This window comes from Nesoenas mayeri, assembly GCF_963082525.1.
Source record: "Nesoenas mayeri genome assembly, chromosome: 13".
Lineage (NCBI taxonomy): Eukaryota > Metazoa > Chordata > Aves > Columbiformes > Columbidae > Nesoenas > Nesoenas mayeri.
In genome coordinates this window covers 17,876,454-17,903,547 of record NC_137550.1, presented here as the reverse complement: position 1 = coordinate 17,903,547, position 27,094 = coordinate 17,876,454, and the positions used below count along the sequence as shown (strand labels likewise).

At 47.9% G+C, this 27,094-nt stretch overlaps 1 protein-coding gene across 2 annotated transcripts in view; it reads left to right on the top strand.

The window, feature by feature from the left end:
• Window positions 1-1,241: 1,241 nt before the first annotated feature.
• LOC308045382 (gamma-aminobutyric acid receptor subunit beta-4) overlaps window positions 1,242-27,094 on the top strand; it is a gene marked incomplete at its 3' end in the record, with an annotated part of 71,163 nt that continues 45,310 nt past the window's right edge. For both annotated transcript variants that reach the window (XM_080352640.1, XM_080352639.1), the window contains exons 1-2: window positions 1,242-1,878; window positions 5,849-5,937. In XM_080352640.1, coding sequence (XP_080208766.1) covers window positions 1,799-1,878; window positions 5,849-5,937 — 169 coding nt within the window. In that variant the 5' untranslated portion in view covers window positions 1,242-1,798. The remainder of the gene's footprint in view (window positions 1,879-5,848; window positions 5,938-27,094) is intronic.

Here is a 27,094-nt window from a genome sequence, read left to right as displayed (position 1 = left end):
CACTTACCTGCTTGGAGGGTCAGCTCTGAGCTGCCAGGGAGGTGCACAGGAGATGGCATTTGGGACAGCTCTGGCATGAGGGCTTGGACATTTTCTCCTTGAGCCATGGCTTCTGCTCTGCATTTGAAGTGCTGCTGGATCTCTTTTTTTACCTAGGAAAAAATCCTCCATGGAAATACATTACTGCATGCCTGATACAGAGATGTAGAACTCCTCAATTATATCATGTTTTTAAGAAAAAGATCAGAAGCTGGTACACAGGAGATCATGACTCTGAAGGTTTCAATGGCTATTACCATTTCAGCAGGCAAAGCCAGAGCACCAGGAATGATCCTCAGCAGCATTTCTGGAAGTCCAGGTTCCCTTTTCCCACAAACTGTATTGTACCCATAACACAGTAACCTCCAGAGAAAGCTGAGCAACCCTCTTGAGCTGGGCTTCCCTGGCCTGGGGAAGTCTCCAGCCCCACCAGAGACTTCAGGTCTTCCCCAGTGCTCCAGAAGGAGGCCATCAGGCCACTCTGCCCTGTGGCGTGGAGGAATCTTTGTAAATCACCTTCTTTTTTATCTCTATGGCTGAAGGAAACAGCTCAGGCTTTGCTGATCACACTGTTTCAGGAAACTGCAGCACCCATCAGTGCTTGCAGCTGAGCCACTGTTGTCCAGGCACATCCCCCCTGCTTGCCAAAATGCCATCACCTTTCCCCTCCTCTCCCCTGCTCACACCTCCCTGTGAGAAGAACAACCAAAAAATCTCCTCTGCAAGCCAGCAGGGGTTAATATTGTCAGCCATGACGTCAGGATCCCATTTGTCTGGAGAGTCCCCCTCCCCATCCACAAACTCCCTCTCTCCTCCCTTCCTCCTGTGACTTTGCAATGAGCAGCAAAACTCCACAGGAGCTGCAGCAACAGCACTAGGGAGACATCCAGTCCTCCCTCGGAGAGCAGCTCTTTCCACAGACAGGGACTTATTTATTTTCTACACATGCATATATGTATTTATTTATTTACTGCATTACACTTGGTTTGGCTTTTTTTAACACTTTCAGAAAAAGCTCCAAACATTTCAAGTGACAAGCCTGAGATTTCCTTAAAATAAAACAACTGCACAGTGGGGTTGGGTTGCTTCCCCTTCCCCCTCGGGAAATAAAGAGGGAAGGGGGAGCAAGCAGGTAAAATCCAGAATAAAATCATATATCTCGATAACTCACGCCTCCCCCCTCTCTCTCTCTCACACACACACACACTCTCTCTCTTTCTCCTCCTCCTCTTCTCTGAAGGTGGGTAGCAGGAGCCATGCAACATCTGCAGAACCGGATGGCAAAAGAGCAGGAGGAAAAATAATCCAAGTGGAGTGCTCAGGGGGACACTGACTTCTTTTTTTTTCTTTTTTTTTTCTTTTTTTTTTCCTTTTTTTTTTTTTTAATTCTTCTCCTCCCCTGCATACCTGTGAGATTCGATTTCACATTTTGCTGAGCCCATTTGGGGGCATTTTATTTTTCCTTCTCTTGGGATTTTATCCATTGCCAGAGGATGTCTCTTGTTGAGAGGATGCTGAAAGGAAGAAGAAACGAATTCTTTGACTGGCACTGAAGGAGGGGGGGGGGATATTTTTCCCCCACATTTTAATTTTTTTTTTCATTATTCTTTTTCTCTAGGAAATCATTAACTGGGGGGGGTTGGTTTCTTTTTGCCCTCCTCCCCCCCCCCCCCCCTTTTTTTGGAGGGGGATATCAGAAGAACCATCCTTCTTTCCCCTCCCCTCCAAAGATCTTTTTTCATCCTTCGTCTTTGTGGAAATGTGGACATTTCAGGCAGACAGATTGAGTGGAATTGTCTCTGCTTTAGCAGCTCTTTGTCTCGCCTGCTGTGCGCAAAGGTAAGAATTGCGATCTTAGCCTGCAGGGGCAGGGGGGCTGATACAGGCTTGGTTTGTTTTTGTTTGGGATTTTCTCCATTGATTTGTATGTGGGAAAGGGGAGGGTTTTTTTTTTCCCCCAAATTGCTTTCCGTGCTGCCTGCTGTTATTTCCCAGTCTGTGTCATTTTGGGGGGAGGAGGGATGCTCATACATGAGATGTGGAGCAGACGGAGCCCACCTCACAGCCCACTTGCAGCGCGTCCCCCCCCTCCCCGTCCTCCCGCCGTACGCGACCTGGGGGAAGATGGCAAAATGAAGCGTTTTGCTGGGGAACATGGTGTCCATAGGAGCTGAGGGAGGGGATGGCACCGGGATGCGTGCATAAGCACCCTGGCACAGGGCTGGCTTGGCTGTGCCTGTGTCTGCACACACACACACACACACACAGAGCACGCACGCAGCCACACTCACATCCAAGGGTTCTGTGCCTGTACCAAAGCCCCGGCTCTGCGGTGATGGGAGGCAAAGCCTGCGTCTGTGCCTCCACGCACATTTATGGCGTTTAACATGATCATCTGTGGGTGCTGTCTGTTCAGATACATCGCTGCATGTGCGCATTCATCCATGCCCGTTTGGGTGCACACACGTGTGTCTCACAACACACCTACAGAGTGCAGTATGCTTCACCTGCTCTGCATGTAGCCATGTCAGTGTTTGTGCTAATACCCTGCATGCTAAAGCTGCAGCTATTCCTAGTATGTGTCTTGAGCAACCGGAGAAAACCAAACAGCCGGAGGTTCAAGCAACCATCCAGCCTGGACAAGGTGTACAGAGCACACCTGTTTGCTTAACACACGCGTTTATCTGCTGCCTTCACACCCAGGAGTAGCGCTGCCTACGCCTCCTCACTCTCCGTTCTCACACATGCGGGCAGGTGGGTTTGTACCTCTGTGCTGACAGCGTGCGCGAAGTCTGCTGGGGAGAGGGAGCTGTGGCATTTCCTTGCTCAGCCATGAACACTGAACAGGCAGGTCCCTGCACAGCTTTGCAGATCTATATATACAAAGATTTATGTTCCCATAGTTATAAACACGCACATGCGCAGATTCATGCCCACCTTACCCACACCATTCATGCATGGTTCCGCTGTGTATGGACACATACACAGGCATGTTTAGAGGCAGTGTTCAAAAAAATGTGTAAAGAGCAGTGCCCATGTCAAAAGCCTGTGTTCAGATGTGTCCTTGCATGTGTGTTTATATTTGCTTATGAACGAATATTCACCTATAATCTGCATGTATATCTGTGCACACCTTGGAGATAAAACACTCTCCCATGTGCACATGCCTTCAGCTACTCCCACACAACCCAGCCAGCAGCATGGTGCACATATATGTAGAGGTTTGGCTGCGAGTATACATGCATATGCAAAGCACATGCACACCCACACAAAGTCAGGGACACAGTATTCAAAAATTCAGTTCACAGGCTGGATGTACGTGCTCCCTAAGCGGATGCAGACCCACATTTACCAGGAATAGCACTTACATGCAGCTGCTCACCCACAGCTGGGCATATGCACAACTTGCCTGTTCAGCAGGAAGGACGTGGCTTTTTGGATCAAAAGGAGCACTGAGAGGCGAGAGACCTTGCCCTTAACCATGACGCCAGTTTATGTTCTCACTGAGCCAACTTGTAGCTGATGAGGAGGAAAGAGCCCCTATATCCCCGTCTCACTCTACTCCTTTCTGCAGGGCCCCTGGCACATTGATTACTGTCTCTGCCTCAGTTTCCTTGCCTATATTAAGGAGGTAACACTGCTTCCTGAGCTGATGTGCTGTGTGAAGCTAAACAGAAGTGTCTAAATCCCTTGAGAAATACCTAGTATTTATACAATGAATATGGAACTCTATGAATATGGAAATCTATGTACCTAGGAATGACTGTCTAGTGACAAACAAATGCACACTATCAATCCACAGTGAGCAGATATACATAAGCATGCTGCAAACCCTGACATACCTGCATGGAAATCCACAGGTGTAAGCAGATCTTACAAGCCTAGGCACAGTGTTGTGAAAATGTCCACCTGTGCACAGCTCTCTGGCCTTTTTACAGTAATAAAAGCAATGCAATGAAGAGCTGTACCCCTCTAAGGTGCATGCTCAGAAACGCAGCTCAGACACCTTGCCCCAGCAGCACAAGTGCTGAAAGGTTTGCCTGTGCACCAAAGCTGGGCCTCGGAAGTGTGCTGTCTCACATTTGTACACCCCTGTTTGGCTGAGAAATCTCTGCACATAGGCAGGCTGTGCATCCAGAGCCTTAACGCATGCCCAGACTCCCCAGTGGTCCCACATGCCTCCACCCACACCTGTACAGATAATATGGGCCCTTGGGAACCCAGTCTCAGGCACCCACAAATGCCTGTTTCCATGCTCCTGCATACATCGTGCCCACAGCCCAGTGTCTCATCATAACGCAATGGAGCAAGTTCTGCACCCACAGTCACCTCCACACAGACTTGGGTGGTTTGTACATGTTTCACAGCTGTACCCTTAAGCTCCAGCGCTTTCATATGTTTGCGTGTCTGTGTGTACAGGCACGGAGTCTGTACATCCCCTGTACAATCGGGAAAGCATGCATGTCTGCATGTGTGCCTGCATACAGACATGTCAGTGCAAACCCCAGTGGCCAACGAGGCATGGGGCTGGCTGGCAGAGGTAGTGCTATGGAGCAGCTTTCCAGCTTGACTTGGATGAATGTGGGAGGCAGTGTTGACAGGGAGACATGCTGTTGTGGTGGGTGACTGCAAAGAGCAGCAGTTGTCACTGACAGGGTCTCTATTCTCATGCAAAGCAGGGGACGAGGGAGGCACAGAGGCTGGGTATTCAGGTGGAAAACCTAGATACTCCGCAGCACTGAATAGATTCAATATTTTTAGCATTCTCTGCTTTCTGGTTTCACACCTTCACTTTGGCTCTTGGGCTGTTTTTAGAGGGAGCTCCTTTCTTGCTGAAATGGCTGGAGGAGCTGGATCAGTGTTAGAGAGGATGGCTGCTTGTCCTGTGTGCAAGTCAGAGGGCTGGAAGGGAAAGGATTGCTGCTCTGGCACACAGAGGGAAAGATGGACTCTCCTTCCCCATCTCTGTGTCTTGATTCACGTTGCTAAGAAGTCACGGTGATGCTGAGTGACAGAAGATAAATGTTTCCATGCCAAAGATCAGCTGTATGTTGAGGCCATAGGACAAAAGGAGCCTTGTTTTTTCCTTTACTTCAACAATATGAAGAAATACCTGGGTGCGCTGAGAAGCAGAGATTGCATGTATGTGACAGTGCAGGGGACCTGCTGTGGGGGCTTGTGCAGTGGGGACCTCGGTGAATTACAAGTCCACGTTGTGCGGTGTGAGACCAGGGAAAAGTGCCCAGCATGGTAGGGGAAGGGAAGTGAGTCCTTCAAGAGACTGCAGTCACCCCCTGCATGCCTTGATGGGACAGAAAGGACAATTCCTGTCTGTGTGTGTATGTGTGCACCCACCTACGGGCAGGGCACAGTGAGGTGCCCTGAGTGTGTGCGTTGGTGGCCAGGGAGAACATGTGTGGTGAGCAGTGCCCACATTGAGGAGTGTGGGACCACCAGGATGCAAACACACATCATGCGGAATCATGGGCATATGGAGTTTGGGGTACCCACGAGTAGGGGTGAGCCACAGAAGAGGAGCCAAAACACCTGCCGAGACTCCAGTGCCACCCCCCAGGACAGCTTAGGACTTCATGAGTTTTGTGTGCAGGTCAGGCACCACGAGCTGTGCCAGGGACAGAAAATATGAGTGAGAAACAAAATGGGGAAGCCCTGCCTATGACTAGGGTGTCCATAGCACACGCAGGTGCTTTGGCGTAGGGATGCTGTGGTGGTGCTGCCTGGCCAGGAGCCCCACCCTCATAGCCAATGGCACACAAGATGACGAGGACTCTCTTCTTTTGTCTTTCAGCCCATCCACTGGGAATATTTCTGTGGTGAAAGAGATTGTGGACAAACTGCTGAAGGGCTATGACGTCCGCCTCAGGCCTGACTTTGGAGGTATGGTGGCGGCCGGTTGTGGGGAGCAGAGCACGGGGGTTGTTGTGTGTCCATGCTGCTGGCTTGGCCACCCGCAGCATACACTGACCTTGTGAAATGGTCCCATCTGACATCTCCTGCCCTCCGCTGTTTGCTAGCTCTCATCTCCTTCTTGCCTTCCCCCTCACATTTCTTTCTTGCTTTCTGTTTTTTCTCCTTCTCTCACCATCTCCTCTCCCCTAATCATCACCCATTTCTGCAGGTAGCTGGGTTGTCCATGGTATGATGTTTCTGGGGATGTTTTGCTGGGACAGAGACACTCTGCTTTTCCTCTGCTCCAAATGTTCCTCCATCATGACAAAAGGTCATCCTGCCTCCACTTCTGCTCCCAGTGCCGGATATTTTAGCTCTTTACCCTGCAGAGGTTTGGGGTGATCGTTGGCTGGGCTGCTGGGCTGCCCCCTCAGCAACAATACAGGATCAATATTCCCTGGGGTGCTGGTGGTGTGGCTGCTATTCAGTAGGAGATGCAAGGACCTGCAATTCCTCTGTTGTGTCCTGTCCTGTGAGCAAAAAGGAGAATGGAAAGGGCCTTCTCTTTCTCATCCTGGTGGATACATAATACAAAATAAACCTCGGGTACTGTCGTGCTCCAGGGTACAGTTGAAGTCCATTTGTTGGAGAGGAGCAGGCAGTGGAGAACCACAGCTGATTGCACAGGGAGGGGGATTTGGAGGACTTCTGGCTTCAGCCTGCCAAGCTTGGCTGTTTTCAGGCTTTTCTGGGAAATGCTATTTCCTCCTCATGAGGGAGATGTGTGGGATTGGAGGATCTTCAGCTTGCAGGAGGACAGGAACCACATCAAGATGTTCTTCTGCAGATGACTGCTGGGAAGCAAATCCATGCCTGTGCTCTCGAGGGGAAGAGATGCCAGGGCCAATTCCATGGTGATGCAAGGGAGGAGTTTTCCCCCAAGTGTTCCTCGAAGTTGGGGGTGGAAGAATATCCCCACTGATTTCATCTGATTTTGAAGTCACCCCAGTGTATTCCAGTTTCCCATGACCCTATGAACAAATGTGTCTCCCCTGAAACCTCAGGTTTCCCTGCATCTCACCCAAACCTGCCCCATCCACCTGCCCTTCAGATCTGCTTCGGAAGGGCTTGCAGTGCTTTACAAGGAAACAGGGATTCCCCTCCTCTCCTTTCTCTCCTTTGAACATGGGATATGGCTGGATTTGATTTAAAGGCTTTGTCTGGGAAACACAAAATGTCCCTATTAGCTGACCAGCTCAAATCACAAGAATTGGTGCAGTCACATTTTATGAGGGGGAGAACTGCAGAGATGACATAAAAACTGCAAGAAAACCATCTTGTAAGCCATTGAGATGATTATGATACAGTAAAACAGTAGGCAATCTGGCTCCGCGGAGGCACAGAGCAGAAGGGTGGCACGAGTAACTGGGGCTGGAGGTCCAGTATCCCAGGTCCATTTCACAGCCTGTGCGCTCTGATGACAGGTCCCCAGGTCATCCAGCCACCCCCCAGGACATGGGCCTCCCCTTCCTTCAGTCTGGGCAAGGCAGGCAGTGCTGCTGACCCTGCCAGGTATGTGTGGTGCATGGGCTGCTCTTAGCAGGCACTGCATCATTCCTGACTGTAAAATGGATGGTTTTGGGCAACCGTTACATTTTATTTAATTTTATTCTGAATTCCCGAAGTAGAAACTGCATTTTCCCTCACTCAAGCAGAGAAATAGAAAGGCTATGGTAACCCCCTTTCCCGCACTCATCTCGCTGTTGCTTTTCACCCTTTCTTGTCCTTCCCTTTGTTCATGAGTGCAAAGTCCAGGCTGGCAGCACCAGTGACCATGCTTTTGGTGCTTAGTGTGCAGGGATGCCCTAACTCGCAGCATGTCTGACCCCCTCTCCCTGAGGATAACCTTATCTAGACAAAATCACCTCTGCAGCATTTACAGTTGAGGGAAGGGTGGGTGGACAGGTGAATCTGAAAGCTGGAGATCATTAGCATTACAAGCCCAGGGGAAGGAGGTGGAAGTTTTCTAGCTCCACTGCTGTCTCTAGAGCTCACCTGTTCTCTGAGATTTTGGGCCAAATCCATTGCTAGGAGAATTCCAGTGGGATCATGTCAAGATGTGTCTAATGCTTTGTGGATTCTAGTTCATCCATAGCCTTGTTGGGGGGAGGGTGAAGTTCCCCAATAAACTGTGTGCAGCTGAAAAAGGCACATTTTGGGCAAAGCCCTGGAACCTGTGTTTATACAGACCTGCTACGTCTCAAGGATGTGTGGGACTGGACTGAACCCCAGGCCCAGCAACCTGAGGATGGGCTGTTCTCCAGGACACAGCCCTGCAGCCTCCCTCATGCTCCACCTGGACCATCCTGGCACCCCTCAGCTGCCTTCTAGCTGGGCAAGATGGGTGTAAGCCATCTCTGCTGAGGGAGGCGAACCCTCTTCACCCACTTGTGCTCTCATCCCAGGAAGAACAGTCAGGGTGAGCTATGAATGTCCAAGACAACACCTTGGAAGGGTGGCAGGAGCCATGTTCTCTGGAGGAATGGCATGGGGCCATCTCAGGACTGGCCCTGCAGTGACTGAGGGTTCTGACTGGACAGGCAGCTGCCTGCACAAGGAGTGGAGAGGACAGGAGCAAAGCAGCTACCACTCAGTAGCCTGTGAGCCAGGCTGAGTTGCTCCAGTGAGCACCTCTACAAGCCAGAGCCCTTTGCCCTCTGCAGCTCAAGAATGAGGGCGCCTGGGGCAGGAAGGTCAGAGCAGCCAGTGATGGGCACTCCAGAGGTGCAGGCAGAGAAAGGTCCTTCCCAGACAGGTTCCTACGTGAGAAATGCAACCCACAAAAGCAATAAACCAGGCTGCCATCCCTTCTTGTCTTCTCTGCTCTTGCCCTGCTTGTTTTTCCCATATCTTCCTGCTACAGGAGTGTTGTTTCCTTCTTGCCATCCTCCCCCCAATTCAGTGCCTGGTGGCAATCACTGTCCACTGATGGCCAGATGCCACCTCTGTGTCCTGGGGTGCCTCCTCCACACACCCACGGTTGCTGCCCAAAGAGCAGTTGGGAGCTGGGGATCTTTGGCTGTAGAGGCACTGGAAGAGCCTGTTCCCATGTACCATTTGTGCTCCTTGGCCTGGCGAGGCAGATCTCGCACCTCACAACATTGCTAAAAGAACCAGTACCTCCACAGCACAGCAGCCCCAGGCTGCCCTCCTTGTTCCAGCACCCCCATTGTCCCCGGGATGTGGTGCTTCAATGGCTCCAAATGCATCTCTGGGCTCCCCAGTCCTCTTTTTTTTTGAGAGAGAAAGAGAACTCCGACTAATGCCAAAAGGAGGACAGGCCTGCTGGGGATTGCAGTTCACTTTTTAATTTTGAGATGCCTCGTTAGCTCTGGGCCGAGCTGAGTGGCTGAGAAGCATCAGCCACTCGCTCTCCTCCCCTCCCCCCCACCCCCTTGGAAACCCATTAGGCCGATGAGCAGGTCGGCTCTCAGGGGTGATGCTGTGGCAATGACTGTGACGTGCTCATCTGAGGAGCTGGGCTGAATGGGGGGATGCACAGGAGAAAGGGGGAAAGTTGGAGCCATGTGGAGGTGATGGAAAAATCTGGGAGCAACTCCTCCACAAAACCATCCTGGCTCAGTGGAGGAAGCCCAAGGGAGTCAAGCACCAGGAGAGGTGAAGTAAAGGGGCTGGCATTGAAGGATCAACAAGTTCATCAGTCATCGGGGCACAGGTGGTAAACCCTTCCAGCCGGGGGAGCCCTGGACAGTGTCCTCTTACTTCACAGCCACAGTCCTTCAAACCCATCACACCATCAAGGCCAGCACACCATCTTGGACAGTGGCAGGGTGTGACATGAAGGGAACAATTTTCATGGGCTGAGCAGGGACATGGCCTGAAACTGAAAGGACAGGGAGCTCTTTACAAAGCAGCTCTAAGGGGTTTGGCCAGGATTATGTTGAGGATCTGGAACAGCCTTGGAGGAGTGATTTGGAGGGTGGGAGAAAGATCCAGCCAGGGCTCTTGGTCTGCTGCAGAGGGACATCTCTGTCATGGTGGTGCAAGATCAGCAACGATGCAGAGCAAGGTCTTTTGGCAGGGTATGCTGGGAAACCTGCTGAACTCTGGGGGAACAGGGCACCATATCTCACAGGGAAATCAAACCACAAGTAGGTGTCACCCAGCTGGCCCTGGCCTGCGGGATGGACAATACAGGAGGCAATATTCAGTGGGTATATTGCAAGTACGATCATCACACCACAGTAAGGCAAATGGGATGCTCATGATTTAGGACTGGATGAGCAGGCGATGCTGCAGATTGGGTGTGGGAAGCATTGCAGAGCCACAGGTCAGGGAGAGAGGGAGCTTTCAGAGCAGAACGTTGTAAGTGCTTTTAGATACTCACTTTCAGAAGCATTAGTTCCAAGGAGAAGAAAAAAAAAAAGAAAGAAAAAAAGAAGGCAGACTGTATTGCCCCAGGGTGGAGAAGGCAATGAAGGAATGGCAGGAGGATCCCACTTGAGCTCAGTGACTCGGCTGCTCTCTGTTGGTGCAACATTTCCAGCCCAAATCTTTGCAAGACTTTCAAGGAGCGTATGGAAAGGGGACCCGTTATAGTTTCTCAGCGTCATTTACAGATCTTAACCAAAAGCAAGGTGAGAGCATTCTCTGCTCCTTGCCGCTGGCCCACCTACAGTGCAAGGTTCTTACTGTTTCTCTTGGCTGGTGTGCACAGTGTCTGAAAATGCCTGGTGAAAAAGGAATGACCAGGAAGCCCTCAGGATTACACAGTTAATCCTATGTTTCCATGCCTGTGGATCCAGCAGCTTTCCCTGCCCCATTTTTAAGGCAGGCTTCTTGAAGGGCAATTAGAGCTTAGAGGATCTTGGATTGAAACGAGCCTGTCCGCTGCTCCTCATCTGCTCTGTGGCATGGACCAGGCTTCCCAGCTCTCATCACCCTTGCTCGGTTTCAACCCCCTCCTTTGATACCCAAACCTGTCCTTAGCTGCAATATCTTGGTCTCCCTCCTTTCTCTCCTTTGCCTCTCCTGCCCTCAGCCCCTCTTTGCTCCATCACTCCTGCACCATCTTTGGGACCCAGTCTGCCCCCCTGTCCTGATTGTTCCCCAGCATTTCTTCTTCAAAGGCCACTCCAAATTCAGTGGATCCTAGGATGAAATCCTCAGCCATTTTCTGGGTAACAGCATCACTTGAAACCCAGAATTGTAAAAATAAATGATTGCTGATGCATAAAGTGTTGCAGTGAAGCATCATCAGTAGTTCAGGGCTCCGAAACTGGCGGGGCTGGCAGGCTGAGCGGCTGCGTTGGCTGGCATGAATGCGGCAGGAGACAGAGGGGGGCCTGAGCCTTGGTCCACCAGCCTTGTGTGGCTCAGAAACAGCTGGTCTTAGTGGTCCTGTAGTGGAAGGAATGAGAATTTGGTTTCTTACGTAGTCAAGGCTGATGGTATTGTGTATTGTTAAGGCTTCCTGAAAATGTCCCTGTTTTCCACTGCGTATAAGGCTCAGCCACAGTGGTTGTGTTTTTTCCATGCAGCTAGCTTGCTTTGACTTGTCAAAGGGCAGGGGGGGAATTTTTCGGCAAAATGATTAGCAAATTTCTGAGAACAACTGGGGGTATGGACATGCTGGATTTTTTTCCTCTCATAAAATGTTGGGGGGTGCGACTGGCTGTTCCTCCAGCAGGGCTGGCCCAGGTGCATGTGTAGTTGGCGGTTGCCCGGTGCTGCCGGCAACCCAGCTGGCAAAAGCGCTGCAGCCCCATCATCTCCTGTGTGGGTGCAGCATCCCAGAGGGGTGGTGCTGCTGCGGGACGACTGGGATGTGGAGCTGGGAAGGGAGCAGCCCAGCAGTGGGGCGGGCGCTGGTCCTGGGCTGCCTGTACTGGGGGCAGTAGGAGCTCCAAATGTGCCTTTCCAGGGTTTAGTCCTCAGCTCTCGAGATCTCTTCCCCTCCACTTCTGTGCAGAAATGTTTAAATCTCAAAGCAGCCAGATTCAATTTTCCCTATGCTTCTGAGATGCCTTGAGCCAACTCTTTTACACGCTTTTGGGGCAGGGAATTGAGACTCAGCAGGAAGGCATTCCTCTGCCAGGGCCATCTCCTTCACTGTCTGCAGGAGAAATTGCCCAAAGCTGGAGACAGGGTTAACCTGCAATGCTGCACTTCACAGAGCCTTACAGCAGTGGGAAATATCACCTCTCCTTCCCTGTGCCCGGGCACGATAGAGGAGCAGCTCTGAATTTGAAAGCAGAGGGGTGAAGATGGATCAGATTGGGGAAAAAAATCAATTGAGGCAGGAGCTGTCTGAAGAGGTCTACAAAGCCCAGCGTCACCCATGGCCAAAGAGAAGGTGGATATGACACGAGGGCTGCCAGTAGTCCCGCTTTCCTTTCTGAGAAAAGGGCATTAAGAAGAGGATGTTCTTGGTCAGTAAAACTGGCTGCAGCTGTGCAGCCCTCACTTCCTCCCCCATTTACATGACTTCTGGCTCCAGACCATGGGTCGCATCCTCTCTAGGGCTAATCCAGAAGGAAGATGACAACCTCCTGCTGTTGTGTCTTCATTAACTGAAGTGGCAGGAAATGAAAGTCCTTCTTGGGACATATGTGGATGTTAACACATTGCCACATGATGGAATTTCTATTTTTTTCACTTTGCTCTTTTTATGGGAAATACATGCTGTGAAAAGGACTTTGAGGCTGTAAAGTCAGATACTCAGGACTTTAGAAAGAAGAGGACTGGAGTTTCTCCCTGGATTTATATTTGTTGCCCTTGTGAGGGTGCATCAGGAGCCGAGGTCCAACAGTTGCTTCCTCCTGAACACCTCTACAGAGCACACAAGAGATGCCATTTCCACATGAAGCTGATGTTTCTTTTCCCCTTTGTTCAAGAGTGGGACAGGCTGGGAGTGTGACAGTGGGGACTTGCTGAGGGGGTCACGGCAGGTGATTAGGACAGACAGCCAGACTAGAGTGAGATGTCTGATGCAAAGCCTGGGACTGAGCAGGCAAAGACAATTTTGGACTTGTGCTTTCTTGACTGCTCTATATTCAGACCTGCTCACAACGTAGAATTAGTTGTTTTTATAACTGTTGTACAGCATGAAAATGTTTACACCTCTGCTCCAAGGAGTCGAAGGTATCCCCTGCTGTGGGGTGTCCAGCCAAAACACCCACTTTACCAGAATACTTAGCAGCATTGTAGCCAGCACACTGCGTGTGCAAAGCACAGCTCCTATGGATTTCAGCCACAGCTGTGAGCGCTCAGCCCCAATGCCCCAAGAGAGAGATATGCAGAGTTCACAAAAACCTGTGACATATAGGTGACTCGTGTAGGAAGGAGCATGTAGGAACCCCCGTGACACATCCAGTCCTGGCGGACAGGACTCAGCGACACAAACATCTTCTTTCCTTTCCTGGAGGCCTCCCCCTCACTCACTGCATGGCTATCAGCTGCTTCAGCAAATCAGGCAGGGACCTCACTGTCAGTGTCATCCTCTGATATGTAATCCTGCGTCATCCTCAGAGCAAATCCACCCTCTATCAAAAAGGAAAAGAAATGAACAAGGATCCTGCGGACAATTTAACTAAGAACTGGCTCCATAACTTCCATTTAGCAGTGGGCTTCCTTCCACCTAACTTGCATCCATTTTGTTTTCTCATGTTTTTGTTTTGTTTTGTTTTCTTTTGGTTTTTTTGAGTGGAATAATATTGTGGAATATTAGCCCAGTCCCTTCCTCCAGTATGACAGAGCCTGCGAACTTCTCGCTGCATGTTGAACATGTTTGTGAATCCATCTGTGGCCTTATTATCCTCCTTCAGTCGGGAAGCTCTGGCATGGAGCAGTGGAGGGAGTTTTGGGTGATGTGACAAAGACAACAACAAAGATGAGTTCCCCTGAGTCTCAGGCGAGTCAAGCTGGACTTGGGTTTTCCAGCAATGTGTGCCTGCCCTAGAGCCGTGCTTGGTAGTACCAAGCATTGTCTTCTGGATTTGGTATCCGTTGGAGGACATGAAGTCTTGCTGTCATTCATTAAGCCAGGATCCAGTCAGAGGAACTGGAGGAAATGATTCTCCTGTTTGTGCCAAAGCTCATGGCGGATAATGCATCCAGTTGCCCTCCTGCTTCCTTTTCACCCGTGGCTGGTGCAGCCTTCCCGGTCCCTGGCAGACGTTTCCCAGGGCTGCTGGATCTCGTCCACAGCAGAGCACTGTGTCCAGTGAAGGGTGGTGAGCCTGGCTAGCGAGGGGCTCTGAGCTATCTCTCGAAAATAAAGATGTCATAAACGTTTTAACAAAGCATTTCTTCCATAAATTTTTCCTCTTTTCTTAGTCACAGATTTTTTTTATGACTCAATGTAATGCATTCAAGTTATTGATTAGTAGAATAATTCCAATGCTTCTTAATTAATTAACTGATTGAAAGTAGATTGTTGTTTATAGCCAGTCTGGAGGATGTTTGCCATCTCACCTGGATGCATCTTTCTCCTTGACTAACATCTACATAACACAATTTCTGAGATTATTCCTGCCAGTAAACTTGCCTTTGAGGGACTGCCACTTAAAGCAAAATGTAAAAACAGTGTAAAACCCATTGGTACAAGTCCTTTTGATTACTCAAAACATATTCTCACAACCCTAGAGCTGTTCATCAGAGCAGCTTTACATATCTGCATTGTTCATTTCCTAAGACTCCCAATATCCCGGTTAGGCAGAAAAATATTTTTGACCCACATAGCACAAAGTATAAAAGCCAAGGAATGTGCTGTCATTTTGCTGCTACATGAAAGACAGACTGTGTGTGCATGTCACTTTTCTCACCTATGTCTTGTTCAAAGCAAAAAAAAGTTGGAGGCTACTAAAGTGTCAGGCTGAACTGATATAAGATGGTTCTTCAGCAGTAGTGACAGCATTTGGTGCAGAAGTCTGTAAGATCCATTCTTGCGGATAGCCCTTGGTAGGGCTTGTTAAGTGTCTATTTATATCTTGATATTTCATGTGAAATATCATGCACTTGTTAAAACATGACTAGAAACATGGACAAGACAAATGATGTGCTTAATGATGGCAAAAAGCCCATTAAAGGGATTCACATCAAGTATGTGAGAAAGAGAAGTGTTGGATGGTGAAGCTCGATAGAAGGAATAGATCAGTCAAATAAACGGGTATTCTGAAGATCCAGTGGTTGATCCTGTTTCCATCAAATGGAAAGAAACAGAGGACTTTTCAGGTGACCCTTTCTCCCAGGCTGTGTGAGCATCGCTGTTTGCTTTGAGCAAGGTATGAATTTCAGGCTGGTTTGGGGAACATTGATTATGCAGTTCCTATAGGCTATTCTTCTGGTTTTGGCATTTATCCTTAGTTCTGTGTCAGAGCTAAAATATATTTTTCTTCTCTGATCTTTCCCCCCTCCCGTTCCTGTTTCTCCTGCACTTTGCAGTCCTGCAGGAATAGTGCTGTTAAGTAATTGTACACTTCTAGATGTCTGTGCTTCTGACAGGGCTGAGCCTCAGCCCAACCTACCATAGCTTGAATTTCCCTCCCCAGACCTCAGGACCTCTTAGTTCAAGTCTGGGAGGGCTCTGAGTACAGTTATAGTTGGAAAAGAGCCTCTGTAAAAATTACATCTTGTTGTTCCATATTTATTCTCCCTCAGTGGTTTCCATGTCAAATTTGCTCAGTTTACCAGTCAAAACAAGATATTTCTACCTGCCAGCACTGCCAGCTCAGCCTGGGCTCTGGAAATCAAGCTGTGCTCTCTCTGCTCCGGACATCATCACCAGCCAAAAAGGATTCTCAAATCGGGGCTGAGCTGGATGTGATTTTGATTATGCACAGATATAATTTGTTCCCAGGTAGCGTTGCAGGCTCTGTGTGACAGATAGCAGCAAGGCTCCTATGCTGTACAAACATTGACTAACAAATCTTCCCCTCTACCTGTGGGAGGATGGATCACTGCTAGGTCCATATCTAGGGAACACCAAGAGGGGACAAGTTGTTGGGGATGACACAGAAAACCTATGGTGGTGCATGGAAGTTCTGCTTCCTGCTATCAATGAGAACAGACCTGAGAACCCTCCGTGCTCACGTCCACTGCTTGGTCACCAAACCACCACCATTCCTTCGACTGTATTAGCCTGTGAAATCCCTAAAGGGAACAGGGAGGTGGGCCCACTTCTTGCTGCAGAGAAATGGAAGGGGTATAGTAATAGGAAAGGCATTAATTTTGTTCACAAATAGTTGCCCTTCTGGTGGATGGAGCAGGAGGGCATTCATCACTGTCCTTTTCAGAAGAAATGAAATTTTGAAAATTTGGGTATTGACAGAATAGTTCAAAAAATTATACGTAGCAGATAATATATTCGCTGTGTATAATCATGTCATGTAGTAGAAAAAGTAGGAAGGGTGTCCTGGTTATTGCACGAATTCCAACCTTCACTCTTCTTATGCTTCTGTAATGAATGTCACCATGGGCTGTCAGGAAGAGTGGACACCAGAGCTTTCCCTGTCCCAGTGCGAGACTGTGCTCTCTGAGCCTGCAGGGTCATTTCAGCCACTAAAAGCCATAGATGGATTTATCTGCTGTGCAGACTCACCCTACCAAGAGCAATGGCCCAGAACCAATATGCCCTGCTTGGTTCCTATGGCAGTCTATCATCCTGTGCTTACATTTGGGACCAGGGCCCGTCAGTCAGCTGAGATGTGAGAATACCAGACTGCCCCTTCCTCTTCCCTGGCTTGTAATGGCAGCTGCACAATAAAACCAGGATGACTTTTCTGATCAGGAGATCTTTTCAAACACATCTCAGCTACCAGGCAGTGTTCTTCTTGCTCTTCTCTTACACATTGTCCACAGTGAGAAAATCAACAGCAGGTGACTCCACCAGGTTGGGGGAAACTTGCGTCACTTGGTTCTGGACAGTTCAACATAAAGAAGAGGGCTCCCCATTCCAAGTGGCAAAGCTTGAGGCTGTCACACCAGAAGACGAGGCCACTCTGGTTATGGGTGGGATCTTACTGGTGGGACATTGTTACCTGCTCCCCCTCCAGCTGGGGAGAAGGTCTGTAGGAAATCCCAGTGTGCTGGCCTCTGTGGAAGGATCTCAGATTGGTAGAAAATTTTTGGAAGTGAGGGAGATGGCAGGCTATGAGCTGAATTTTTCTTATTGTTCTCTTTTAATTGCAAAAATAGAACATCCATCACAAGTTCCCTTACACGTTTTTCTTCCCTATTGCACACGAGCTGCTTGCTAGTATTTGAAGCTAGAGAAAAAAAAATTGATGAGTACTCAAGTTAATAATGCGTGATTATTATGTTGATGAATTGCTGGAGATGAATATATATGTAAAAGCTCTGCAAGATTCGCTCATCCATGCATCCTGAGTGAAAGCAATTATTTTGGTGAACAAATGGCAGTTAGTTCTATCTCTTAATAAAAGGTGCCAGGGTAAAAGGAAACCTGGCAAATTTTGTCCTGCTGAATTTCCAGGACACTTTTGCAAATCAGTCATTACTGAAAGGATGGAAACACCAGCACAGGGGTCGATCTTTCGAAAGTGACCAACTTACAAACTTGAATTCTTTTCTTCTTCCTACAAAACTCTTGCCATTCTCAGTCATCACCGAATTTTGTAAGATTTTCTCTGTCTGGTGACTGTAAAGATAGAGCAGAACAAACTGAATAAGGCACATCCAAGAGATTTAGAAGTGGGGAGATGGAAACATATAATCCCATGTATAACATTTGGAAAGGGGGAGGCTTGTTTGCGCGTGTGCTTTTCTTCTCATGATTTCTAACTCAGACTCATGATTTTAATGTGAATGTCACGGTATTTTCAGGCCTGACTCACTCCTTTTTTCAATACTTGCACTGTAAGTTGTCCTGACTGTCAGTGAGCATAAGCCTTGGGCTCCTTGTGACCTAAAGCTCTGTCTCCGAGCTGAGCCAAAGGGCCTTGTGCCCTTCACAGGATAAGGGAAGGACCAGGTGAGCAGTGTAAGGAGGTGGTGCTGGAAGGCATCTGAAGTCAACATTAACAAAAGCCCTACTAGTGGGCTCTATTGGGATGGATAAGGTGGGCACGGCCAAAGGGCTCTGTGTCCATGTGTCCTTGAGAGAAGTAACAGAAAGGAGTGACCTTCTCTCCCTCAACCACCCCAGCCATTTACTTTGCACTGTCTTGAGTCACGTCCAGCACTGTCAAAATATCTTCTCATGGAAGTATGACAAGAGGACCACAGAAGGGTTGTCCCCTGATGTCCCAGCCCTGGTTTCAATGTTTGTGCAAGTTGGGCATGTCCTGTCCTGGCCATCTTGTTTCTTTTCTTTTTTTCCCTGCATGGGGCGCATGTCCAACTGGATTCAATCCAGGAGTTAGATGCCATGGTATCATTTAAAGACAAGAGCCCATAAACAATGATGAGGTGTGACTAACTCATTAAAAATTGGAAACAGGGCAAACAGAAAGAAAACACCTTCTTGTTGTCCCTTTGATAAAAATGACAAGTCCAGATATTTTGTTGTTGTTACAAATACTTCCAAAATGAAGTAATGGATTTGATATGAACAGAGAAGCTTGTGTTAACCCACTTAAATTAATTTGATTCAGCTCATTTTCAGCTAAGGGGATTAGATGGCTCAGGATTTGGTAATGGGTGAGAGTGTTTTCCTAGACAGGTCACGTATTCAAGTACAGGCCAGGCTGCAGTTGTTTTGGGGATGATATTTCCAGTGCACATAAGAGAGAGGTTCCTCTGTATAGCAGACATTTAGTGGTAATGTGCCAGGAGAGTCCAGTACTGAAAAGATGGGTCAGAACCTTTGTGCTCTGCGTGGGCAGATGGGAAGTGAGATAGACTGATGGGCAACATGGGAGAAATTTCCACAGCTGCCACTGGTATGCAGCTAAAATTGCTAAATGGCCTCAGGTGTGTGCCACTCCAGCAGCCTCACCTGAGAGGGATGGTGGGTTTGTGGAGGGAGGGAAGGAATGAGCTGGGTGGTTGGATCTTGTGTCAGTCCCCAGCAAATGCTGGGATGGGATGAAGTGAGGAGGATGTCCCATATATAGCACCACCCCTGCGTTTAAGAGCTGTTTGTCTGTGGTGGGAGGATGGTGCTGTGATTTCTGCAGGTAGTTTGCTGCACTTTTATCTCCTGGGCTGTTACAAGGAGTGTCACAGTGCTATGGGGGCCCCAGCACTAGTGATTCAGTTCTAATCCTGCTTGAAAAAAAATCTGTGTGCATTCGTGGGCCTTGTAGCACTGGAGCTTGTGCAGGTGTCCAGTGTTTTGGATTGTAAATAATGTTTTCCAGGCTGTGAAAGAGCCCTGGTAGTGTGTCTGCTCTGAAGGTAACCTGGTGAGCTGGAGATGAGGCAGGACAGGGCAGCTGCCTGTGCTGAGGCTTGTGGTGAGTGTGCTCTGGTAGAAGGTTGTAGGTATGTGATTAACTACCCTTCTCTCTTTTGCACATTTACCTAGGGGTTTCAAAGTACTTAGTGTCTGTGTGCAATCCTTTCTGAAGATCTACGCTCTTAAAAAGCAGGATAACAGTGGGTGGGCTAGGAAATGAGGAACAGCAGGGTGCCAAAGGCTTTTGAGCCTGCCCAGCTGGGGGAGTGGTGGCTCTTGGACTGTAGAAAAGTGCCCAGGCTGGCTGTGAGGAGGTGGAACAAGTGTAAGCTTTGAGGGCCTGTGTAAAGACAAAAAGGCTGGACAACTCCTGAGTCCCCCACAGCTTCCCAGGCAGATGGGCAGGACTGTGCCCCATGGCTGCACTGGCAGGACCCTCATGGGAGACGCACTTGCCTGCCAGGATCCTGACAGAGGTAGGTGGGAAGTCTTCTCAGGTAGAGAAATGTGGGGGTGGCTGATCAGTGTGACTCTGATGCTTCATACTGCTGCTGGGGAAAAAAATGCCTGGCTTGTGTTGATCTGCTGTCAGTCTACAATACACACTTGCTTGGGAAGCCTTGTTGCCCTCCTGCTACTACTCTTGGTGGAGAGCTGGCTGAAGGGATCTGGGGTGCTCAGTGTCTCTGAGGGTTATCTCAGTGTAAGTGCAGGGAAATACAATGTTTCATAGTGCCCGGCTCTGCAGAGGGGGGTGAAAGAGCAAAACACAAAGTGTGTGCTCTGCAGACAGCAATGCCCCAGGGCTTTGTTGGTGCCCTGAAGGAACAGCCCTGGAAGGGGAGGGCAGGTGACCAATCCTTGCTCCAGCAGAACAATGTATCGGGAGGTCAGGGCATTGCATTCATCTCGTGATCGTCTGATCTGGATTGCCTGCTAAATCCACCCTGCTCTGATAAAGAAACTGTTGGCTGTGGCAGCCTTGCAAAGTAAACTGTCTGTGGTCTGACCTGAGTGCTGTGTACTTCAAGGGATGGATGGTACTTGGGAATTGGTGCTCTTCATAAAGTTACTCTTAAAGAGTTGATTGTTTGGGACCCATTGGTGGTGCCAGGTTGGTAACGATCAGGTCTGGTAAGGTGATGCAGTTGGGTATGTCTGTAAATGAGAGCAAATATGCAGTTTGACAAAGCTAGGAATGTGTTTTCCCCTCACTTTGCTGTAACCTTACCCAAGTGTGTATCACCTGGGCAAGAGATGTGCATACAGAATGTTTTGGAAGACTGTCTTCATCACTGAGGATGAAACAGCTTTAAAAACCTGTCTCCTGAATATTGACCTAGGTCTCTTCCAAGAACAGAAGGTATTCTGAGTAGCCAGTGATTTTTCTTAATGCTGAAAGGCCTGAGTGTGTGTACAGGTGCTTTGCTGAACTGAGTCCACCAGTACTTCAGATGTAGTAAGGGTTGGTGTCCACTCTCTTGTTCCATTTTTAAGCCTGTACATTTTAGACCTTGTTTTTATTCAGCTTGGGTAGCTGTCTACCAACATCTTTCAAAATCAACCTTAATTTAGCTTCCTCTATAATCCTTCAATGCCTCTGGGACAATCTTTACATATTTTTTTTTTGCAGTTAGTTGATTGTTCTCTCTCACTTCTAAATTTCTATGGGATATTTGCAATATCCCACTCTAAAACCTACTAATCCATTAAAAACACCCAAGAGATAGATTAGGTAATCCACTGTGCCTCACAGATTGTGCTCCTTAGCTCTCTTCTTTCCCTAGAATAGTCACAGAATGAGTGCTGCATCCGTTTTGGGAAAGCATTGTTCCTCCAAAAGAATCCCTCAGCACTGGCTCACAAGCAGACACAGCCTGCGTGAGAAAACGCTCTGTGCCTATTCAGATCTACAGGGACAGCTTCATTTGACAACATGCTTGAAATGTGGCTGCCCACATGGGTTAACCCATGTTATATTCGCTAAGAGCATCACGAGATAGTAGGATTTGAGTGGTCAGTTTCGCCTGCTTGACAAGTGCTATGTCTCTTGGATTCTTGCTGAAGAATTTGCTTCGTTGCTTGCTTAGAGGAAAGCCTGTCTCTTACTGAAACCCTTAATTTGTTCATTCTTCTGATACTCCAAAAGTCTGCTCAAGAGCTATGTTATGGTTGTACCTTCCCTTAGATGTTCAATCAAACATGTGTGCTGTCTTTGATATCACTATCTTGGTGAGAGCTTGCTCTAACCTTTGATTTCTCTTGGGAATTCCCTAGTAATTCCTGTTCTTTAACAAATAGTGTACACTCAGTCATCTAACTGGATGAGGCAAAAAGCCAGGCTGCCAGGAGACCAGAATGGTACAAGCTGGACATCCTCATTAGCTTCCTTGCACAGGGTTATCCTGTCTGGTCTGAGGTGGATGGATGGATGGATGGATGGATGGATAGAAAGCCTAGCAAGATTAGGAACAATCTTGTTCTGTGCACGTGCTTAGTGGCTTAAAAAGAGCCAAACACTCCCTAAAGTAGTATGGCAAAATGCAAGAAACCTGTCAGGCAAAAAAGAAAATGTTTTCTGCCAGACCTACTTGGAGACCAGCTGCAGTCTCCATGAGAATTAGTGATGGTAGATATCCCTCCTGCCCCTGCAGCACAATGAATCCATCAGGAAATATTAAAAGCTGGCATTGACAGCCCCAGATATTCTGGAGACCCAAGCCCTGTCTTTAAGCTCCAAAATACGATGCTTGTTTCGCGTGGAGGAGATTCCTCAGCAACAGCAAGTCTCTCATATTTTCTGTTCATCACCATAAGAAGGTGATATCATATTTGCAGACTTGCAGTGAGACCATCTCTCTTTCTGGTAATGTATAATGGTGGCCAAAAGCATAAAGTCATGGTATGCTTTGCTCTTTTAAATCCAACAGATGTCATGGAGTGACCTGCTAAGAGCAGGGGAAGAGCTTAGATATCAGCCTCTGAATGTGTTTGATGCTCCTGGCTGTTGTGCTGAGCCTGACAAGCTTAGTACCAGCATCAGCTGTGGGTGGGGGAGAAGTCATGGAAATAAGAGTAAAAAACAAATGGAAAAATGGTTGGAGATTCTTTAATGGGTATTTAAACCTAGATTTAGTTGAAAAAAATTAAGGAGCTTCTTAAGAGACCCTGCTGAAGTCAACACTTCTAGGTATGACTAAATCAGAGTTGCTGGATAAAAGTGGTTTCCAAAACATTTCTGCTTTCATGAAACTTCTCATGCTGCTCAAGCAATGTTAACACTTAGTTTGTGCCTGCTGCTGTATCTAAGCTAAGAACAGGAAAGGAACAGGAAAATTAGCATTGGTTAACTGCCTCCTGGGCAATTCTCCTATTAACTACTGTAGCAGAGCCTCCTTATTGAGATCTGTGAGTGCAGCTTACAGATCTCAAGACTGAAATCTTGAGCTTACCTTATCATGCACTGAGCCACACCATTTTTATGAACTACAACCAATGCTTTGAGGAGTCCAGTTCATGCTTTGCACACAGCAACTTGTGAACTCCTCTTACAATCCTCCTCTATGGTGAAAACCAAGGAGCATTTCCATTCTCCCTGGCCTGGGGTGTAGGTACAGACTCCTCCACAGTCAACCTGAGTCTCTGAGTTATCTTTTGGGAGGGTTTAAAAAAACTATAGCCCAGGACTAATTATTCCATCAGCTGAAAATTATTCAAGGGTATCTGATTTGGAAGGGATAGAGTGGGATTTCTTAAGAGATTGTATGGTTGCATCCACATAGCAGCAACTCAGCTAGTGACAAGCCTTGTGCTGAATGTGCTGCCCTCTGTACCTGGGAGCTCTTGCCTCCTAACAAACCATGTCTTTCAACCCTTTTATAACCAACTCACTGCTGCACGTAGCAGTGATGTGGTTGTGGTTTTAAGCTGTAAACATAAAGCCAGGGTGCCCTGAGGTTCAATGCTGTGAACAAAGCAGAGGCAGCGGCTTGGACAAACCATTTTATACATGAACAGCAAGCAGATACTGAACAGTTCTCCCCTGTTCAGGAAAGTGGGGATAACACTGAAAGAAAATGTCCTGGGAGTGGAATGACAGTCTGTGTGCTGATCCTGCTTTTGGCAAGCTTGAGAACATCCTAACTGCTGATCCTATTTGGTGTGGGAATCATTGAAAATGCAGGCACTGCAATCCTGTACCTACATATATCAGCCAACTTTGCCCCTTTCACGCCTGCCTGTATCACCCTGCATTTGCAGAAACTCTTCTCTCATCCAGTGCAGGGAAACTTTGTCTGGATCTTGCTGTTTCTGGGCTCTGGTGCCACTTCTGTCCTCTGGCTTCTGGAGAGCTGGGGATGAAGAGCAGGGTTTTCCATGGATGGAGTCTTATGTCTGTGGATATTTACCATTGCAGGGTAAGGCGCAGACCTGTTCTATATGTAGGTTTAGTGGCTGAAGCCTCTAAATTGTTCTGGTTGGCTTCGTTTACACAGCAGGAGACCTTAAATCAGCTTTCCTGCTACCACAGGGATCTCAGAGACTGGTGATGCCACAGGCAGGGTGCAAGCAGGGAATGCTGGGGCTCATGCACAAAGCTGTCTTGAATAATCTTTCGTCTTGTCCAAAAGAGACAGTGCTGTACTCCCTCATTCCACATGCCTGATGCACTAATGGTAAGAGCTAGACTGCCCCTTGAACATCTTTAAGCTCCTACACAAAGTGAGCATTTGAGTGCAGTGGGTTTGGAGAGGCTTCTGGGGTTTTATGAGAACCCTGTACGTGTCATCTTTGCTTCAGTGTCTGGTTTCTGGATACCATGCTTTAAAATAGAGATGTAGATGTATTGGCAAAAGGCCAGAGGAGAGCAGCACTAATTGTCAGAGCTTTAGAAAACATGACCTCTGAGGAGAGGTTGAAGAAATCAGGTGCATTTAATTTAGACAGGACTGTATTGGTGGTGGAGGGAGGGGGAGGATGTGGTTTCTCAGTACATAAAAGCTGTTGTTAGGGAAGGATGATGGATTTATTCTCTGTCATTGGAGGCTGGAGGTGGGGTGTGGAGAATGATGAGACAAAAGTACATTTACACTGAATAGAAGGTTTAGTTTAGATGTTTAGGAGAAGCCCTTAGTGCAGTGAAATGGAGGAAGAGATTGTCCAAAGGAGTTGTGGGATTTCTGAAACTGGTAGTTTGAAGAAACTTCTGTCTGCTTCCATGAAAGATATGAGCTTAGCAACCTCCCAGGATCCCTGTCAGTGCCTTTGCTCCTGTAGTTTGGGCTGAAGGGTATGTTTGAGGGTGATGCCAGTCCCATAGTGACTGCCAGCCTTGGTTCTGCCAGCCTTGCCAAGTTCATGTGGTCAGCAATGCATGAACCAGACTCCTCAAAGCATTGGTTGTAGTTCATAAAAATGGCATGGCTTCAGTGGATGATGAAATAAGCTCTGTTTGTCTGCATGCTGTTTGTCAGTCTTTTTGGCTGTGTCTGTATTGCAGTTGGAGATCAGATGGCATGGAAACCCAAGTTTGTTCTAGTGTAACTTTCTTGGGTAGGAGTGAAGAGAAGGCAGCTTGGACCTTAGTACAGGGTAGTTGCCCAAGTAAACATCCACTGTCTGGAGACCTATTACTCTGAATTTTGTACTGTTGTCTTTGCTGGTCTCTGCAGGCTGAGATCTGGAAGGATGTTCTGATCCAGGCTGCCATCACCTCTGGCTGTAGTGCAGGCAGATACAGGCGTGGAAACCTGACCTTTCCTCCTCAGTTGTGCCACAGGAATTACTTCTGTAGCAACACAACTCTAGATTCTGGGGCTTTTAAACATGATAAAATGTGAAAGTAATAACTGGTTGCTGGGAAAATATTGCAGATTAGCACAACTTGTTCTCTACCTTGACTGTTTTTATATTTGACAAGTATCACTTGCAGAAGAAGGACAGGGTTTTTTATAACTCTTTTGTCTGCTTCCCTTCCAACTTCACAAGTACATTTTTCACAGGCAAACTACTTTTGGGACAAAATGCTGGTGATGTCTCCAGTGGTGGTGAGAAATGAGGATGTGTGAGAGTGCTGTTCACTGGTGAAAGTGGCAGAATTTCTCACCCTTGTGATCTTGCCTACAAAACATTTCAAGGCATAAGGTTTTCTTCAGAGGGAGAAGGTCTAGTTTTTTGTACCTATTGGCAAGGCACAGATAAAAACATGAATCTTTAATATCAGGTTTATTTCTTTTGCCTTGTCTCAGATCTATAAATGCAGAGTTCTGCCTTTTTTGGACAAATTTACAGATGATGCTATCCCATATTTTAAATACCCTACGTTTGTATCCCTCTTGCCTGAAGCTATTAACATTGACAGAATTTATGTCCTTTTTTTATTTTGTGTACTACTTACAGCCTCAATTTTTGACACCAGCTGGTCTAGTTTTTCACTGGGCTGTGATAAGAGGCAAGGCATGCTTGTTCTGTTGGCTGTGTACATAGAATCATTTTGGTTGGAAGAGACCCTCAGGATCTTCAAGTCCAGCCATAACCTGACCAACTCCAGCACTAAACCATGTCCCTGAGAACCTTGTCTAAACACCTTTTAAACCCCTCCAGGGATGGTGACTCCATCACTTCCCTAGGCAGCCTGTTCCAGTGCTTGACAACCTTTTCTGTGAAGAATTCTTTCCTAATATTCAACCTAAACCTCCCCTGGTGCGATTTGAGGCCATTTCCTCTAGTTCTGTCACTTGCTATTTGGGAGAAGAGACCAACACCCTCCATGCTCCAACCTCCTTTCAGGCAGTTGTAGACAGACATGCTCTTCATCCCTGTCCTGAGGAGGCTGTGAGCCAGTCTTCACGACAGGCATGGGGAAGGGGAAGCAGCTTCCCTGTGATCAAGCTAAGAGTAAGTCCAGTAAAGGCAAGACTTTGCATATCTTCACCTTTGGAGTGTTTCTATGATGATCACATGCTTCTGCCTGTGGGTTGATGGTCATACACCCCAGGGGTTGCAAGCAGGCAGAGGATCCTCACACTTGCCTGTGATAGATGGATGTGGAGGTCTTGACGATGCCAAGAACGGCCAAGAGGAACATTGCTGACCGTGGATGAAAGCAGGGTGCAGCTGAGCCCAAGCTGATGGGGAGTAGTGTGGCAGACCTCCACCCCAGCATTCATCTTGGAGCTGGGAGTCAGGAGGTCTGGATCTAATCCATGGCTCTGACACTGAGTCACTGCATGACCTCAGGCGCTCAGATACCATGGTGATGAACACAGCACAAATGTCTAGACAGATAGGTTGGATAGACTCTGTATTTGACAAATAACTGTGTATCACCACTGTCAGTGCTCTTGTGTTCTAACCACCCATCCCGCTGGTTTCAGTGGGTTTCCTATGCAGCAGTGGGGGGAAGAACCACTTTTTGCACTGATGAAGGAAAGGATGCATAACCACAGTGACACAAGTACTGATAGTGATAGACGGGAAGCAAAGCAGACAGTAGGACAGCTCTTGGAAGGAATAGGACTGCATGGCAGAAAGGCTCAGGAGTCAGGAGCTGGCTTGTCTCCAGCTCTGCTGCAGCCCTACGCATGGCCCCATCTTTCCTCCTGTAACCAATTAGTCTGTAAGATCCTCAGGGCTGTGGCAACTTCCTCCTTTTGCTATAGCTTCTATCACAATGCCCTAATATCAGAGGGAAAAAAAGGCAAACTACCAAAGTGAGACTTCCTTAAAAGTTTTGCTGTGCCACTGTAAGTCTCTGGCGCAAGG